Consider the following 15,382-nt stretch of genomic DNA (forward strand, 5'->3'; position numbering starts at 1 on the left):
GTCGACGTAAATAGGCGTGCGGCGGTCACCAAGTGGTTAAACTTCATAAGAGGAGCCCTTTGTTGTGTGCATTAATTCCTGGTTTTATTTCGCTCATCTTCCAATATCAAACACTTCCATTCTCTTAGTGGTGGCGAAACATCTTTTTTTAGAGCCGATGTTCATTTTTGTACATATCTTTTTTTTTATCGTTATTTGTGTACACTCCCTATAAATTTTAGATTGAACTGTTTATGTTTTCTTTCTGTAATTTATTTTTAAAATATAGACTATTGAAGGATAATTTTTTGGCAGCAGAATATCATCCATAACAAAGCATCCATTTTTAGTGGAGTGTGAACAGGTTACATCCCTTAAAAAGTTTGTATTCCTCTCTGGGTCCCCATTGGGGAGGTTCCTGTCACTTCCTGTGGTGTCAGTAGGAAAGGAAGTGAGCAGAATCTCTCCAACAGATACACAGGTAGCAATAAAACAGGATTTCTGTACTCACCATAAAATCCTTCATCAAGGGACACAGGATCAGTATAATCTGAGATTACTGGGCTATGAGGCATTGAATAACTGCATAAAAAAAAAGGTGTTGGTCAACCAGATATAATCCCTCACACTCCCATAATGATTTGATAAAAAAAAAAAAGCAGTAGATTATAAACATAGAGGGGTGGGACCTGTGTCCATTTATTGCCTTCAAGAAACTGCACTTTAAAGAGGTTGTAAACCCACATTTTTGACTTTTGCCTACAGGTAAGCCTATAATAAGGCTTACCTGTAGGTATAAAGAATATCTCCTAAACTTGTACGGTTTAGGAAATATTCCCCTCGCAATGCGCCGCTGATTGCAGCGGCGCATGCGCAGGGGGGATCCTCGGCTGAAGGGCCGGCATGCCGAAATAAAAACTCCCACGCGCATGCGCGGGAGTGACGTCATCGCCGCTCCAGCCAATCACAGCGCTGGAGCGGCGATACCCAGAAGACATGCTGGGCTCGGCGTGGACCAGGTAAGTTCCCTACACCTCGTTCCGAGGTAAGTATTTCATAATGAGCCAATATGCGGTGCATACTAGCTCATTATGGCTTTTGCCTTGCAGGTGTAAAAAAAAAAATGTATATGCAGGTTTACAACCGCTTTAAGGATAAGGTTCCAACATTTCCTATCAAAGTTGAACTCTGGGGAAGAACAACAACGTTCGTCCTTTTGCTGTTTAAAAATACTGACCTCTACTGATACCTGTCCTGCTTCTCTATTTGGTAAAAATGTTACATTCATTCAGCCCCCACATTACTGTAAGTGCTCAACATCTGACATTGATATTTGTAGTTCCGGCTGCAGTAGACTGATTATAGCAGGTAACTTGTTGTATACTGTACCTCCTCCATTCAGAAAAAGCCTTGTGTTCTTTTTACTAAATGCATAGCTTTGTGTGATGTGAGGAGGGGAGCATGAATGAACAATCAGAGAAAGTCTTGCATTCAGTGAATTGGACACAAGGCATTTTCTAAATGGAGGAGGTTCCCGCTTTTCCAAGAGTCCAGCTTTAAGCCTAAATTTTGTTTTTTTGTTGAGGTTCAAAAGCCAATGGGAAGGAGTTTATGCTTTATGGGGACCCTTGCGAATGGGAAAAAGAGTCTGCTTGTATGAATGAAGATGCAGCTGGGAGGGAAACACTAAGAGCCCTAACTACATCCAAACAATGGATGGAAATCTCCTTAGGATATACAGGAGTCAGACAGAGGGATGGAGGCAATGCTGTATCTTGGCCTAGGCCAGGGGTGCCCAACCTTTTGAAGCAAGAGGGCCACTTAAGCGACTTGTTAACTGGTCAGGGGCCACAATCAGCAGAGCGGGCGGATGGCAGGTTTGTGTCTGCTCTGCATATGCAGAGCAGACAAGGATACAGCCTGATCCGATTGGAGGTAGGACACAAGTCAGTTTACATCTGCCACTCCTTAGAGGTGAATGGAGGATCCAATTGGGTCAGACTGACCATGTAAAAGGGGCCCATGACTGCTTTCACACTGATGCGATGAGGTTTACCTGCACTGTGGACACAGTGTACCTTTGGCTTTTCTGCATTTTGCAATAGACTTCTATTATATTCTGCAGGTTGGTGCACTTTCAGAAATCTCACCAAACTAGCAGGTAATAACAAAAGTCTATTGCCGAGTACACACGACCATTTTTAATGGTCTAGAAAAAACAATGTTTTTTTCAACCCGATTATTGTTAAGCCTGCCTTGCCTACACACGAACGTGAAAATGCTCTAGAAAAGCGCGGTGACGTACAACACATACGACGGCACTATAAAGGGGAAGTTCCATTCGGATGGCGCCACCCTTGGTGCAGCTTTTGCTGATTTCGTATTAGTAAAAGTTTGGTGAGAGACGATTTGCGCTTTTCGGTCTGTTACAGCGTGATGAATGTGCTATCTCCATTACGCACACTAGTTTTACCAGAACGTCTCATAACTTGCTTCTGAGCATGCGCGTTATTTTCACGTCGTTAAAGCCTACACATGACCTTTTTTTACAACGTGAAAAACGACTCGAAAATTTAGAGTATGTTCTAAAATTTTAATGCCCATTTTTAACGTCGCAAAAAATGCTCTGGAGCCCAAACACGATAGTTTTTTGTTTGTTTTTTTCATCGCGAAAAACAGTCGTGTGTACGCGGCATTAGGCTCGGTGCAGGTAACGCGCAGGTGCACTGCTCTGCATCTGCGGATTAGTTTGAAAGTAGCCCAGTAACCACTGCAGAACAGATGTGCCCATATATACACTGGTTTTAGTAATAAACTGATCTTCAATAACAGTATTCTATTCTATTCCCTCCCAGAGCAGGAGGTCGCAGGCCACATCAGATGGCTCCGCGGGCCACTGGTTGGGCACCCCTGGCCTAGGCCAACAAGGCACAGGGCAGCACTTTGCAGCGGGGGGGGGGGGGGGGGAGCATATGAAAAGAGTCCCCACCAGCTTGCGCTTCACTTATAGTGTAGTGCCAGTCTTAAGAGGTGGACTGGGCCGCAAGACAAATCAGTATGGCACCCCCATAAAGCGTCCACACTGCTGCCGGTATGATAGGGATGGTGCCAACACAAGGGACACTAACATGGTCACCTATACCTGTCAGGTAGGTAGTAGGACTCTCCTGCAATTCTTGGCTTGTGTCAGTTGTACATATTAAGGAATCTTATTTCTGTTGATTGTTGATGACAATTGCGCTGACAATCGTGCGACGTGACTCTCGAACAAAATGCACAACCTTTTTTCCCCACAAATAGAGCTTTCTTTTGGTGGTATTTGATCACCTCTGCAGTTTTTATTTTTTGCACTATAAACAAAAATATAGTGCAATTTTTGAAAAAAAAAAAAATAAATAAAAAAATTCAGTATTTTATACTTTTTGCTATAATAAATATCCCCAATTTTTTTAAAAAAAGCAATTTTTTCTCAGTTTAGACCGATACATATTATTCTACATATTTTTGGTTAAAAAAAAAAAAAAAAATCTCAATGAGCGGTTGATTGGTCTGCGCAAAAGTTATAGCGTCTACAAAATAGGGTATCGTTTTATGGTATTTTTTTTTTTTACTTGTAATGGTGGCGATCATTGTTTTTTATCATGACTGCGGCATTATGGCGGACACATCGGATACTTTTGATGCTATTTTGGGACCATTCACATTTATACGTCAGTGCTATAAAAATGAACTCATTACTGTATAAATGGGACTGGCAGGGAAGGGGTTAAGTGTGTCCTATGGAGTGATTCTAACTTTGTGGAGGCGGGGCTTGCTGTGACAAGACACTGATCACTGCTCCCGATGAGAGGGAGCAGGCCCTCTGTGTCCTGTCACTAGGCAGATGCCTTGTTTACACTGGCCCCTCCATGACAGGATCGCGGGAGACCAGCGGACAGAGTCCATGGGTCCCGCGGCAGGGGCAGACGCCCCCACATCGCAAAATTCAAAGTAACGCAAATATACATTACTTTGCGCAGGCGTGCCATTCTTTCGACGTAAATGTACATGCCACGGTCGGCAAATGGTTAATGACAACGTTGTCTTTTTAAATATTCTAAAACGGTAAATAATTAGTTTGTTAATTGTGCCTAAATATCATCGTGCGTTTTTTTTTCTATAAATGCATTTATTAAAATTAACTGTAGTGTCCTGCAGTGGTGACCTTCTTGGAGGGTCTTTTCCTTCCTTTCTTGATATATGCATTTTTCTGGTCGCAATGACTGGGCCTTGTGGTAATAAATACGAAGCGAAAGATATTAACTATATTTTGGAATTTGAAGTAGTTCTACTAGTAACAATATCTGCAGTTGATCCAGGCAACAGGGATCCACAACGGATAACTGGGTTACCACCAAAGCCCACAGGGACTAAGAATCATGCAGATTAAACAGCTATGTTAGCAGGATGGATCAAGTGTGATAATTAACACTCAAGAGAAGGACATTTTTGATGTTAAAGGGGTTGTAAAGGTAAAAAAATAAAAAAGTTCCCTAAATCCTTTACCTTAGTGCAGTCCTCCTTCACTTACCTCATCCTTCCATTTTGCTTTTAAATGTCCTTATTTCTTCTGAGAAATCCTCACTTCCTGTTCTTCTGTCTGTAACTCCACACAGTAATGCGATGCTTTCTCCCTGGTGTGGAGAAAGCCTCTTGAGGGGGGTGGGGGCGAGCAGGAGGGTCAGGACACTCTCTACTTTGCAGAGAGAAAAGGAGCTGTGTCTTAGTGGGCGTCCTGACACTCCTGCTCGCCCCCTCCCCCCTCAAAAGGCTTTCTCCACAGCAGGGAGAAAGTCTTGCATTACTGTGTGTAGTTACAGACAGAAGAACAGGAAGTGAGGATTTCTCAGAAGAAATAAGGACATTTAAAAGCAAAATGGAAGGATGAGGTAAGTGAAGGAGGACTGCACTAAGGTAAAGGAAGCTATTTAGGGGAAAAAAAAATAAATAAATTACCTTTACAACCCCTTTAAGTTGTGGGATGAATTTGGGGTCAGGCACTACAACTAGTAAAGTCAAAAACAGAGAAATTAAAGTTAAAACAGAATACTTTATATGTTGTCAGAGAGGGAAGATGGGATGAGCACTATGTATAAAGTGAAGCAGCGCTAAATACTGTGACCAATACTCAAATAATATAAAAATGCCAATATATATATATTGCAAATATAGATAAATGGATCTTATCTCAACGTGCAAAGGTGCAACCAAATGACATCAATAAATTACTCCAATAATCGTTAACACTTCTAGTAGCGCATTAGTATTTCTCATAAAATAATGAGCACTATGGCTGCCCATCCGATCATAGAAGCTAGCAAGTCTTGCCTAGTGTGATTATTTCTCCTCCCTTTGATCCTAGAATGCAAAGTCTTTGGGCTCTTCTGTGCAAACCAGATGGTCTTTATCCGAGATCCCTTCCTGGGACTTTTTTTTTTTTTAATAGGGGATGCCCTCTTTTTTCTGTCGACTACATCATATTGTGGGTCTTCTCTTCCTTTCAGACACTGGTCTCTTCCTTTCAGACACTGGTTCACCTTTTTTTGTAAAGGTTCTAGTTATTGGAGGTTTGGTGCCTTTCCCATGTGAAATTGTTCCCTTTGGTGGCCAACTTGTTGAGGTCTCAGCATCATGTTGCCTTCTTGCGTCGCGTTTGGTCTCATTAGGCCTTTTTCCTCGGACAGTACTGTGTCTGTTAGTGGTTGTTACTGCGTTGCTTATCCTTCAGTTGCACGGCTTTTGGATGTTCCAGCAATGTCTGGATTCCTGTGCCCTTTAAAGTGTAACTAAAAATACAAAACTTGTTTTATTTTATTTTTTTATTAAAAAAGAGTGAAGATGGATTAGAATACCTGGCAATCTTTATTACTGTCTGTGCCCGTTAGGGAAACTCACACTATTTGTCAGGTTTACGGTTATCATTGAAAGTGAAAGAAAATTCCAAATTTTGGGTTGACACCAGAATAATGTAGAGGGGGCACTAGTTCTGGTGACCCCCTGGAATTCTTCTGTAGGCAACAGTATCTAAATTGCTGTGTTTCTCAATGGACTTCAAGAACAGGCTTTTATAGGGAGAACAAAAATTACTCAAATATCGACTCAACCTTCCAATCCCGTCTCTAGCAAACAAGTAGGTTTCTTTCTGGAGTTTCACAAAACTGAAGAACTAGAAGATGTTAAAGACAATTTCAAACCAAAATGAAAAGAAATGGAAATGACATTTATTTTAGGCTGTCTGACAAACAGAGGCTCAAGTTCTAGCCTACCCAAAGAAATATTACAACTTGTACTGGAATTGTAGAACAGCTAAAAAAAAAAAATAACATTGTAAACTGGAATATATGCAAATACACAACATAAGCAAGCAAACCAGTGAAGTCTTCAATACACTTATGGGTCGCATACTTCATTGCATGGAGATAATATTAAGTGCTACAATATATACAGCAAAATCTTCCTATACACTGCTGTGTCATAGGACCTCCGAAACCTGGCCAACCTCTACTTCCACAGTTTCTAGTTGATCAGTCACTTCAAGTTTAGTCCCCTGTTGAGCCAGCACGTAGTTTACCACCTGCATGATGCTTTGGTCAGAAAGTGAGTTCACAGCAGAACCATCCTCGGCTGCTATAGTTTCTGCTTCTTCAGAATCCTCTACATCCCCAGCTATTAATACAGTTTCAGTCTCTTCACTTATTATCTCTGGCTGTGCTTCTGTCATTTCATTTGGCACAAAGCTGACTGCATGTTCCACTTGAGTTCCTTGGTGGTGGAACTGTAGGCTGTCCTTCTCCAGCATAATTTTGCAGGGTATATAGTTGCTATGGTACTTGGTCATGTGTTTGCGTAGATTGCGGGCATCAATGTAGGCTTCATTGCAAACAGGACAAACATAGGGCCGTTCCCCTGTGTGTGTTCTTACATGACGCTTTAAGGAGCGGGCATCTGCCCATGCAACTCCACATGTTAGGCATTCAAAGGGCTTCACACCTAAAAAGGGGGAGAAAAAAAAAACTCCTTTTAAACAAGCAAATAAAATAGAATACATTGACATGCACTCTGTTTTATGCACTACACATTTGTGTAAGTCATGCTTGCCTTTAAATCAAACATGCAATACACTTTGAAGGAAATATCCAGGCACCAAAATTAAGTGTAAAGAAAGATTAGTTGAATATAAAAACACTCAAAACGCATATTACCTCACATTTGTGATTTCTATATTTCCAGGTTTAGTTATAAGCTGGCTCCATCACACCAAGACCCTCCTCTATTAGACTACCACCTGGATGACCTCATAGGCAAATAAAGTGCAGGGGGGGGTGCCGGGTCAGCTCAGATTAAACACAGGTGTGTGAAATAAAATGCCCTAGAATTCATTGTGCCCATTGACACATCTGAGGGGATGCGTGGGCACCTGTATTTATGTTACAAGTTTTATTAACCACTTGAAGACCAGGCCTTTTTCTGACACTCCCACTGCTTGTGATAACAATCGAGCGGCTGCTTAGCCGTATTGGTTGTCAATCACAAGAAAGCCGACCGTCTGCTCTAAAATAATAATAAAAAAAAAACTGTACCGGCGTGATCACTCCAGTACAACCACTTGAACCAAAATGGTGTACAGGTAAGTAATTTTGCAGCAAGTGTTTACTAGATAGCAAAAAAAAAAAAAAATTCCACACACTCTCAAGGAGTATTAAAATAGTGCACAAATAAAAAGGATACAAGAGAATGAAATTGGGTACACAATGGGCAGCTAAAAGTCCACATATAGTGCAAATAGAAACAGAATGGTCGCACACATAAGGTGACTGTTGTCCAACAGTAAAAAAAGGGACCAGAAAAAGCCAGCCAAAAAAGGACTACCATGTATAACAGATAATCTAGAGGGGAGAAAAAAGGAAAAAAAAAAAAGGAGGAGAATGGGGGGGGGGGGGGGGGGATGGGGGAGAGAAGAGAAAACAGCAAGGGTAACAAAAGCAATCTCAGGGGTCAGAGGGGCAGGCGTATCGAATGTCCAACAACTGATGATCGAAATACAAAGGGCAAGAATGCGATATCCAAGAAATCTGTCATGAGAATCAGATAGCATAGCTGTCAGTTTTTCGTTTCCATATAGTCCACTCGGCGTTTCACCACTTCAAAACTAAGGACCGGGGACTTCCATGCCCTAGCGATAGTGAGCTTGGTCGCTGTAAACAAATAAGTAGTGATTTGCCGCTCAGCGTGAAAGGAAATATCTATAGGCTTAGAAAAAAAGAGTCTCAAAAGTGTTTCTCTTAATGCCAGAGGGTAACATATGTATGTGGCAAAGCGTAGAACCGAATCCATAATCTTACCACCAGCTATGCACCATTGTTCCCTCTTGGTTACAACCGCAAAACAAGTCAAGGGATAATTAGGGATAATGCAAGCCAAATGGGCTGGTGTATTATACCTGCAGTATTTAAGATGAATTTTCTAGAATAAGAACATTTTTCTCGAACACTTCGTCATAATCTGCTAGTCCTGAGGATTCAGCTCCGAACCCAGTTCAGACTCCTATTGTTGCCTAAATTGTCTTAAAGGGTGTTGCTAGATCGAGGAGTAAACCAGAAAAATTAGGCCCATTGAGTGCAGACGAGAGCGACAAATACTTTCAAAGGACGTCAGACTATATGAGGTGTAGGTGACAGAAATGCTCACAAAAGGTATCTCCTGCGAGGAACCAAGGGTTTCAAAGGTCAGAATCCTGGTAGGTGGGAGTGAACATACATAAAGCCCTGCTCAGACCACCTGGGGAATTCCGTCTGATTTTTAAAACCAGGGGGGAACAAAGTGCAGCAAAGCAATGGAAGTTATAACAAATGAGGGGACATTAGACCAGCAGAATAATTAACAGAGTCCCAAAGTCAAAGAGTGTGGAGCAGAGCAGGGCCTAAGGTATCTTTACCTACAGTACTCTCATCCTATCCTGATATTTGCCTTGCCCTGGCTCCCTCCAGAGTCCTGACTATCTGGAGGGAGCCAGGGCAAGGCAAATTTCAGGATAGGATGAGAGTAGATCATGTCAATAGTTGCCCAAAGCAGAATATACGCAAGCGGAGCTATATTAGTTGCTAGATAATAAAGGCTGAACGTTGTGCTTGAAAATCCATCATTTATTCTGAGGACGAATATAACGCAACGGTCCACCCGAGGGCGAGAAGAGCCCCCCAGATGAATTGTAAAACTTTCCGCTGGTGGATTTGAGAAGGGTATGGGGAGCAGAAGAACACAGAAAAAACATACAAGAGTTTAGGAACATAGGTCATGATAGGTCATGCGAACGGCATTAAGCCCACTGAACCAGAACATTGGGAGAGGACTCCAAGAGGTTTAGAGCGCAGGAAGTTGCTTAACCACTTTCCGCCCAACGTCATATGACATTGCAGACTGAGTGGGGATATCTTAATGATGCCTGCAGTTAAAAACATCATTCAGATATCTTCTTTTACAGCCTTTTTTCAAGAACAATCATAGCGGCTTGATCGTTCTTACAGGTGCCGAAGGGTACGTCCTCCCACTATTCTCCAATGCAATCAGCGAGCCAGAGAAAGGACTGTTGACTATAGAGATTTCCAGAAGGCCAGTTGGTCCCCGAAGTCTCTATGATCGTTTGAAGGCTGGGCGCAATGTTATGATGTCACGCTCAGCCTCTGCATTTGAAAAAATGCTGCTGCCTCAGCCAGAAAGCCAAGATAGTGTGTTTTTTTTGGGGGGGGGGTTTATGCTTCCCAGCCTAGAGGCGAGATCTGGGGACTTAAAGACCCCAGATCTCACTGTAAAGAGGACCTGTTATGTCCTACTCCTATCACAAGGGACGTTTACATTCTTTACAATTAGAAATTAAAGTGACAAAAAAAAAGAAAAAAAAAATTAAAGCGCCCCCATTCCCGCTCCCAGAAGCAAACGCATAGGTAGGTCGCGCCCAAATATGTAAACAGCGTTTAAACCACACAAGTGAGGTATTGCCGCGAACATTAGAGAAATAGTTCTAGTGCAAGACCTCCTCTGTAACTCTAAACAGGTAACCTGTAAAAAAAATTAAAGCGTCGCCTATGGGTTTTTTTTTTTTTTTAAGTACCGAAGTTTGGCTCCATTAAACGAGTGTGTGCAATTTTAAAGCTCGACATGTTAGGTATCCATTTACTTGGCCAACATCTTTCACATTATGTAAAAAAATAAAAAAAATGGGGAAACTTTACGTTTGTTTTTGTTATTTAATGCATGAAGCAGTTTAAAAAACAAAAACAAAAAATGCATTTGACAAATTGCTGTGCAAACACCGTGCAAAATAAAAAGCGGAAACTGTCACCATTTTATTCCCTAGGGTCTCTGCCAACATATATAATGTTTGGGGGAATCAAATAATTTTCTAGCAAAAAATAAAATAAAAAAAATTATGATTTTTACATGTAGGAGAGAAGTGGCAAAATTGGCCAGCTAGGCAAGTAGTTAAATACTAGATAATTGGCCTGGTAGAGCCCATTATATGAGGGGGGGATGACGACAGTTTAATACCAAGATACAGTAAAGACGGGGTCCATTATATTACATATAGTTTAATGTGAGAGAGTGAGAGAGCAATAAAGAGAGCGACATTGAGAAACAGAGCGAGCTCAAAAGAGATCTTGCCTACCACTTAAGAACTGATCATTAAAGGAAACTGTTCATTGCAGGGAGATGGAGAGGGAGAGAAGCGGATAATGAAACACTGGAATTTACAGCAGGCAGAGTAGGAATTAACACAGGAGTTAAGAAAGGAGGCGGCAGAGCATGCGCTGATCAAGTACTGGAGAGAAAGCACAAAGTAGATATTCATGAACAGGAGGAAAGAATGTTAAACCGATCCACGCTAGGCCAAGAGAGAAAGCAGAGAGTATTACTGGTCATGGAGAAGTTGAAAACAGAAGAGGCAGTGGGATCTCAAGAACAGCAAATCATTTTTTTCCTCATTTAAAGACTTTTAGGTGCAGAATTGCATTCTTACCTTCATGGTTGTTCACGTGTCTTCTGAACTCTCTAAGTTGTGAAAAAGCTTTACCGCAGTGGTTACAAACCCGTTCAATGTTCCTCTTTATTCTTCCTTTCTTGCCATGGGTAGCCTTATTCACGTGCCTTCTGTATAATGATTTCTCAAAGAACTCCTTTCCACAAATATTACACCTAAAATCACGGATTTACACCTTAGACTGGCTCATAATAAATATTAAGTCATTTCCTTATAGTGCATGACATACAGTATATGATTCAGTCTGTCACTAGCATTACCCACTGCAGTCTGTTTTGAGTCCCCCACCCCAACATGCCTGGAAAGCATTGCACCCAAAATCAGTAGACTGCAGACTCTCAATATAGCCATCTGCCGTACCTCCTGTGCAGGCAGAGAGTTCCTGAAAAGCAGGAAGATCAATGAACTACAAGTGTGCTCACCGCAACCTTCGCAGTTCATTGAGAACTACAAGCCGTCAGCCCTAATGACAGACAGGGCTTGTAACCCATTCTTTCATAGAACTCTAAATTAATGTGGCTGTGTGGGTGGAGTCCCACACAAGTGCGCCGTTTTTAAAATAGTGACAGTGGGTGTGGGAAGAAGAACCCCCACCTGCTGTCATAGGGGGAGGGTTGTGGGAATACTGGAGCATGTTACACCCTCAATAAGGGTGTAGCGTGTAACATGCTCCCAAAGGTGAACTTATCCTTTAACACTGACAGGGGTTCTTACAATGGCCACCATTTATTCATTTATGTAAAACCTTCATCCCAAAATGACAAAAAAACAACCAGTTATTGTAACTGCTTAATAAATTCAACTTTAAAATGATTAGTCACGTATGTAAGGTATAGTTAAATCTGCTAGTTCATCTAACACCACCCCCTCCACTGATTGACAAATGTTGCTCTCCAAGGGTGGCTACGTTGCTCTTCGATAGATACATGTGACCACTTTAAGGCCCCTTTCACACTGAGGCGGGAGCCGCGGTGGCGGTATAGCGCCGCTAAAAATAGCGGCGCTATACAGTCGGATTTGCCGCAGGATTCGGCCGCTAGCGGTGCGGTATTAACCCCCGCTAGCGGCCGATAAAGGGTTAATACGCAGAGGCACATTGCAGGCGGTATTGCCGCGGTTTCCCATTGTTTTACATACCACTCCTCTCACCGCTCCAAAGATGCTGCCGACAGGAGATTTTTTTTCTCTCCTGCCAGCGCATTGCCTCAGTGTGAAAGCCCTCCAGCTTTCACATAGTGGTTGCTGGGCAGGAATTTTTCAGGCGGTATAGCAGCGCTATTTTTAGCGCTGTACCGCCTGAAAAACTCCTCAGTGTGAAAGGGGTCTAAGAAAAAAGATGCGTTACTGGTTGATCACCAGGAGAAAAAGGAAAAAAGCCTTTAAAAAATAAACGGACAATTGTCAGTTTAAAGTGGATGTAAACCCTCACATATACCCAGCGAGGTGATCAGCCTCAGATGATACACAGAGATGAAACAAATCTCCCTACATAAGTTTTACATCTATATCTTCTGTCTTCAACTTTATATATTACTTTAAAAAAGTTTCGATTTTCTCTTTCTATTCAGCACTGAGTGCAAAGTCTGGGCATACAGCCAAGACAACTGATTGGAGGAAAGACACACACACACCCCCAGTCTACATTGGCAAAGGAAGGAAGGAATGTGCAAAGCTCTGCTGTGAGAAGGCAAGCTTTCTGCTAATCTATTTATGGCAACCTCCCACAACACAAATTTCAGGCTGACAACAGAGCAACAGGGCAAGAGACACATGACTGCCTTGTGGAGAGATAAGAAAACACTGCAGATATATGTGCCCAGCTCAAATTTCATGAATCGGTTTTACATCCACTTTAAGGATTTAAGACCCTTTAAGCCCAAGTTTAGTTAAAACTTGGGGGGGAACACAGTACAAAAAGGGAAAATGGACAGTAATTATAGTCAGTTCAAAGTGTCCCTTGTGCTGCTGGCTGTGCTTTTAGATGATAAAATCGGAAGTCCCCTGATCGCCCCCCAGTCATAATCTTCCAGGGGTTATCAGTACCCTCCAGTCTGACATGTTCCTCAGTAGGTAATAACCCTTGCAGCACCAAAAGATTATGCAGGGTTGGTGTGAGGGAAATCAGAGGACTTCACATTTCAATCAAAACTGCAGTCAGCAACACAAGGGAAACTTCCCACTGATTGTAAGTACTGTTCATTGCGCTTATTTTTTAAACATTTTGACTAAACTCAGGCTTTAAATACCATTTATATACATTATACAGGTAACGAGCAACACAGCTAATAATTATTTCAATCTCTACCTTCCAGTAATTTATAAGAATAGGAAAGACAAGTGGATGTCAATTTGTAAAGAAGGTCCTCACCTGTAGGGCTCTGTAACTGAATGAGATTTTACATGGGAATACCAATCTTTCTTCCAGCTGTAGCACTTTCCACAAATCTCACACTCAAACGGCTTCACACCAAGGTGTTTATTCATGTGCTGCTGCAGATCCCGAGCTTCGGAAAAACGTCTCTCACACCTGTAAACAAGAAGTCACAATAACGTAGTGCAGAAACAATACAGAATGACAGTATGTTCGACACATTTCATCCCCTGTTAAAAAGCAGAAAATAGATGATATGCTCATTTAAAGCCTTACTCCATCTTTTCCTTCACTTTGGTTTGTCTGGGCCATGCTGCCCCAAACTAACCATTTCCTTTACGAACGGCTGCAGCCAGGGATGGACTGGCCATTGGGACTACAGGGAGTTTCCCGGTGGGCTGATGGCTCAGTGGGCCGGCTTCAGTGACAGTGGACCGCCGCCCCCCTCCGCTTCTCTGTCTCTCCCTTCCCGCAGCGTTCACCTCCTCTCCCTCCCCGCAGTGCTCACCTGGGGGGAACAGAGAAGCAGGGGGAGGACCAGAGGAGCAGGGGTTATGACAGAGGAGCATGGGGGAGGGGACAGACAGCCGACTCAACAGCTATGGCCTGGGAGTTTCTCACTTCTGCCTAATATTGTCCCATAAGGGGGGGCACCGAACTGATTCTTTGCCCCGGGTGAAATAATGTCTAGCTTCCGCACTGGTAGTGCCTATAAAAGTACCAGTACCAGCCGTTCTACTTTAATAAAGTAGAATGGCTAATGGCTAGTGAAGGGGGAGAGGGGGCTTGGGTGGCCAGGGGGGGGGGGGTGCGGGAGTTGCCCGGCCGCCATGGGAGAGACCTGTCAAAGTGGGCCAGTCTGGATGAAGTCCACGGCCAAATTTTTGTCCCAGTCCAGCCCTGGCTGCAGCCGCTGTATAAACTGTATGTAATGTTAGCTACATGCAGTATACAATGATGTGTTCCGGCAGCGAGACAGGGACCCATCAGAACAAAATCAAGTCCAGCCGAGTGCTTCTCAGCCATTCTCAGGAAGCCTTGTATTCATCATTGAATACAAGACTTTCTTGGATTGGCTGGGGTAGAAGAGTAGGCAGATACAAATCACAATCTCCACCTCAGCCAGAGGAAGCCTTGTAGTCATTAAAAAAAAAAAAAAAAAATACTGGGCTTCCCGTGAATGGCCAATTAGCACTCAGCTCAACTTGATTTTGTTCTGATATATATACACAGTATACAGAATTTAGCTGATGCTAAATGTAGCTTATACAGCACTGGCAGCAGCCGCAGCAAATTGTAAAATAATTTTTCTCTTTGGGCCACCTTGGCCCAAAATAACCATTTAAAAACTGAAGGGAAAGTTGGTGTCGGCTTTACGTTTCACTCATAGTTCATGCTACATACAGTGCTGGCAGCGGGTGCAGCAGTTAGTAAAAGTATATAGTGAAGGTGATTGAAAACTCCTAGTTAAAGCCTACCTCCATCTTTTCTATCTAAACCATTACATCCACTTAACACACAATGCAAATAATGAGATCATGTTTAGCAAAACTTTCAGATCCTTATCAGTAAATGTAGACCAATTAAAAAAGGAACATACATGGCCACTCAGCATGCTGTTCTATGGTGTTGAAACCAGAGAAACTAGTTTGCCAGTAAATCCAACCTAAGCCAATATTTAGCGGTCACCTCCTCCTAAAGTGATACTAAAGTCGTTTTTTGTCATACTTACCTCCTCTGTAATGTGGTTTTTGCACAGAGCAGACTCAATCCTCTTCTTCTCTGGTCCTCGGCTCCCTGTGTCCATTCAGACACTGAGCTGTAGCCTAGCACGGCTCCCTTTCTCTCCTCATTGGCAGCAGTGGGAGCAACTGTCTCAGCCAATAAGGAGATGAGTCTTAGACAGCCGAGTCTCTCGTGCAACAGCACTGGATCTAGACGGCCCTCAGGTAGATGTG

At 42.6% G+C, this 15,382-nt stretch overlaps 1 protein-coding gene across 1 annotated transcript in view; it reads right to left on the bottom strand.

The window, feature by feature from the left end:
• Nucleotides 1-5,446: 5,446 nt before the first annotated feature.
• The window catches only part of ZBTB11 (zinc finger and BTB domain containing 11), a 35,195-nt gene continuing 25,259 nt past the window's right edge, over nt 5,447-15,382 (bottom strand). Inside the window, exons 9-11 of the mRNA XM_040336616.1 lie at nt 13,422-13,580; nt 11,033-11,208; nt 5,447-7,008 (exon numbers count right to left, since the gene is read on the bottom strand). Of these exons, the coding sequence (XP_040192550.1) occupies nt 6,491-7,008; nt 11,033-11,208; nt 13,422-13,580 (853 nt within the window). The 3' untranslated portion in view covers nt 5,447-6,490. The remainder of the gene's footprint in view (nt 7,009-11,032; nt 11,209-13,421; nt 13,581-15,382) is intronic.

This window comes from Rana temporaria, chromosome 2, assembly GCF_905171775.1.
Source record: "Rana temporaria chromosome 2, aRanTem1.1, whole genome shotgun sequence".
Taxonomy (NCBI): Eukaryota; Metazoa; Chordata; class Amphibia; order Anura; family Ranidae; genus Rana; species Rana temporaria.